This window comes from Sinocyclocheilus rhinocerous, unplaced genomic scaffold (assembly GCF_001515625.1).
Source record: "Sinocyclocheilus rhinocerous isolate Xijiao unplaced genomic scaffold, SAMN03320098_v1.1 scaffold168, whole genome shotgun sequence".
Classification (NCBI taxonomy): Eukaryota; Metazoa; Chordata; class Actinopteri; order Cypriniformes; family Cyprinidae; genus Sinocyclocheilus; species Sinocyclocheilus rhinocerous.
Genome location: NW_015635532.1, coordinates 613281 through 617267, shown reverse-complemented (window position 1 = coordinate 617267; position 3987 = coordinate 613281). Strand labels below are relative to the sequence as shown.

General features: G+C 33.2%; 1 protein-coding gene across 2 annotated transcripts in view; it reads right to left on the bottom strand.

Annotated features, from left to right (window-relative positions):
* fgf18a (fibroblast growth factor 18a) overlaps positions 1 to 3987 on the bottom strand; it is a 23675-nt gene that overhangs the window by 4465 nt on the left and 15223 nt on the right. For both annotated transcript variants that reach the window (XM_016561555.1, XM_016561556.1), the window contains exons 2-3: positions 1972 to 2011; positions 580 to 757 (exon numbers count right to left, since the gene is read on the bottom strand). In XM_016561555.1, the coding sequence (XP_016417041.1) occupies positions 580 to 757; positions 1972 to 2011 (218 nt within the window). The remainder of the gene's footprint in view (positions 1 to 579; positions 758 to 1971; positions 2012 to 3987) is intronic.

The following is a 3987-nucleotide window of genomic DNA, read 5'->3' as shown; positions in this document are numbered from 1 at the left end:
TTTTTTTTTGCATTTTGCATTTTGGACATTTTGTGAGATTCACTCCTCAATAAAACAGGCCCATTATTAGATGTGAGTGCAGATATCCACTTTCAACTTTCATGTCCATTGATTGTGTGCTTCTGAAACCCATCCATGGCCATTCAGAGGAGGAGAGGGGATGGATGGATAAATGGAAGGGGGGAGAAAGGAGTAAACGAAGATAGAGATTGACGTTTTTCAGTCGCCAATACTTTTATCTAAAGCTCAGGGTGGCTGATGGCCACATTTTCATTCATTTATATGAAAAATTCACAATTTTGAAAACAGAAAATGTGCAATTGTTTGGTAGATTATGGTGATATGGCTAAAACCTATGATATTAGTAGTTTAGTATTACTGCAATGATGTATGTCACAATATACTTGTTTTATTGGAATTTCAACAGAATTCACTGGCTTCTTCTCTCTGTCTGTGAATAACTGTATTTGCAGTAGCTGAGTCTTTGTCTTCTACTTTTCCTGTTTCCTGTGTGTGTTTGTGGGTGGTCTTTCTTGAGTGTGTGTGTGATTGTGTGTGTGTGTGTGTGTGTGTTGTTACCATATTTGTCTCCGTCCTCTCCTCGGGCGCTGATTTTGCGTCCGAGCACCTGGACGTGTTTCCCACTGGTGCGGCTGTAAAGCTGGTACACGCGATGATGTCGCCGGCTCATGGCGTCTCGTGCACGAGTCTGATTCTCCACGTGCACGCTGAAATTCACCCCGTCCACTCCAAACACCTGCAGGCAACAGACCACACACATCCAGTCTTTATTTCCCCTTATATTCAGAAATTTTTCTGAAGTGAACTCACTGTGAAAACAATTCTGAACTCATCACTACCAAAAAAGCACTATGGTTAGCCTAGGTTGAATTTATGGTGTGTATTGTTAAAGCATGGTATTTCACATCAGAAAGTGAGTTGGCAGTGGATTTTGGATGATCTACTGCTGGTCATGTTTAGCCTCCAAAACTTTTACACATTCAGTAACAATATTTTTTTTTTTTTTTTTCAAATGTATTCAAGTTTGATATTATCTATATATTTGTAAATTATTTTTTCTGTTGATTTTCTTTTTTATTATTATTATTATTTATATTTATTTTACGATTTTGTTATTTTTATTATTATTATATTATGGTTTTTTCACAATTTTTTATTTATTCTTTTATTAACTGTATTACACAAACATTTATGTTTAACTTGTACTAAATTAATTATGTTGCATTACCTGCAACAGAACACTAAATATGACAATTTAACATTAATAAAGTTTACTATTTAACATACAATACGGTATAATTTGTAAACATTAGTTAACTACACTAGTTAACATGAAAGAACAATACTTGTACTGAATTAATTAATCTTAGTTTGTCAGTTTCAACATTTGCTACATTTTGTAAAATCAAAAGTTGAATATTAACATTAGTTAAAGCACTGTGAACTGACATGGACAAACAACAAACAATTTTTATTAACTGTGAAAAATGATATAATCAGTAAGTCATGGCAACTTATGTTTTTCAACATAATCAATTCCAGTCAACTTCAAGTTTTTGTTATATTAATTTATATGAAATTTCACAATTGTTTTTAAGTTTAAATTGAAATGACTTGTCCAACCAAGTTGATTATACTTAAATCTTTAAGGCAGCAACTGAACTTAAGTTTTTAAGTTGAAATAGGCGTTTTTTTGTTTGTTTGTTTTTTAACATTAACAGATTAATGAATGCTGTAAAAAATGTATTTATCATAGTAAATTCATGCTAGCTAATGCATGAACTATTGCTATAATGGAACCTTATTGTAAACTGTTACCACATTAATTAATTCAGACTATTTTCATGTAGGATTATGAAGAAAACATATTTGAAATAACACAAACAGACTGAATCATGCACAATAAGACCAGTAATGTCCATTAAACATTTTTGATTTCAGGTAACTCACCTGTAGAGGATTGCACATGACCAGCATCATCTGGATATACCTGAGGAGCCAAAGAGAAAGCAATCAAGGTCAGGTGAGTGTTACCATGGTAACAAAAACAAATTCACCCAGCATCCCAAAGCCCTGCTGATTGATCAGGTCTACGGGCAATGTGAAGTTAAAATGAACATCTTGAGAGCTTGACTCATCCTCCAGAACGAGTATGAAAGTTTACAGGTGCATCTCAATAATTAGAATGTCATGGAAAAGTTCATTTATTTCAGTAATTCAACTCAAATTGTGGAAACTCGTGTATTAAATAAATTCAGTGCAAAATCATCACAATTAAAAGAACCAAAGATTTAAACTACTTCAGTCTGTGTGCATTGAATTTATTTAATACACGAGTTTCACAATTTGAGTTGAATTACTGAAATAAATGAACTTTTCCACGACATTCTAATTTATTGAGATGCACCTGTATGTGAAGGATTATGTACAGTTAGATGCTCATTATCAAAAAAATAAAATAAAAATAATTCTCAACAGGAGTCTTCTATCAGGCTGAAAGGGTTTATTAATCCCACCTGCAATGCAGATACACGGTGAAATGTGAAATTTACAGAGAAAACTAAGAAGAAATAGTTATTTTAATGAAAAACCATCAAATGCGAAGTATCACATGGAATTCTGGGAATGTCAATTTACATTTTCACTGTAAATTATAAAATTACTTTTAACTTCCAAAAAAATTTAAATTTAACTGTAATTTTTTAACTGTAAAATTACATGAAATGTCCTGTTAGTTATTACAGTTTTTTTTTCACTTTGAAGAGTATGGGAATTTGCCTCTAGCTCTTCGCTCTAGCATTTTACAGTCTTAAAATTCCAATAATTTTTTTTTACAGTATACTTATCAAATATAAAATACATGAATATTAAATAATGATTTGAGGTAAATTATTTTACAATGTGAGAAGAAAAAGAGCGCAGAGTGATTCAACAGAAATTAAACTAATATAGCACCATAAGAAAAGAAAAAGAAAAAGTAAATAGGGATATTACGAAAAAACAACAGAAATGTTGTCATCGGCCAATCAGAATTGGCCGCTGTGTCTGTGACTTCATTAAAGGGCACCTATTATGCCCCTTTTTACAAGATACAAAATAAGTCTAGGTGTCCCCAGAATGTGTCTGTGAAGTTTTAGGTCAAACTACCCCACAGATAATTTATTATATCATTTTGAAAATGCCTATTTTGAGTGGAAGCAGAAACACGCTGTTCGTGCCTGTACCCTTACCTGTATCTTTAAATGCAAATGAGCTGCTGCTCCCCGCCCCCTTTCCCCTTTTCCACAATAGGGCTGTGCCTTACAGCGCATACCTCAGATACTCTGCCAAAAAAACCATCTGTTTGGTTTTTATTATGTCCATCGCGCTGAAATCATGTGTTTTAAAGTTTTAAAGTGTTTTAAAGTTTAAACTTCTGATATAGGGTTTTCTGAGTGCACACATCTGAAGCACATGCACAGAAAGCGGCTGTCACACGGCATGTGAGTACAGAACTAAATTCTCTTTCATGTCTTATCGCGCTTAAACTGTCAAATACACACAAGGTTATGTTAAAAACACACATGAGTTACAAAAACGCAGTCGGTTATGTCTGTGAAGGTAAATAGCTGGGAAAGAAATCACATGTTTATATTAGATCTGTGTATGAAGTGACAGCAGCGTAATATGTAGTACTGCTGTCTACGCTGTTAATATGACCCAAAGAATAAAATAAAATCAGAAAATCATTCACTGCTCTTGACCAAATAATTAGATTAAATATAAAGTTATAGCTTTAATAAGAAGACATGTCTTACTTGAATGCTGCTTTTAAAGGGGTCATATGATGTTGCTAAAAAGAACATTATTTTGTGTATTTGGTGTAATGAAATGTGTTTATGCAGTTTAAGGTTCAAACAACACATTATTTTCCACATACTGTCCATTATTGTTTCTCCTCTATGCCCCGCCTTTCTGAAACGCGTC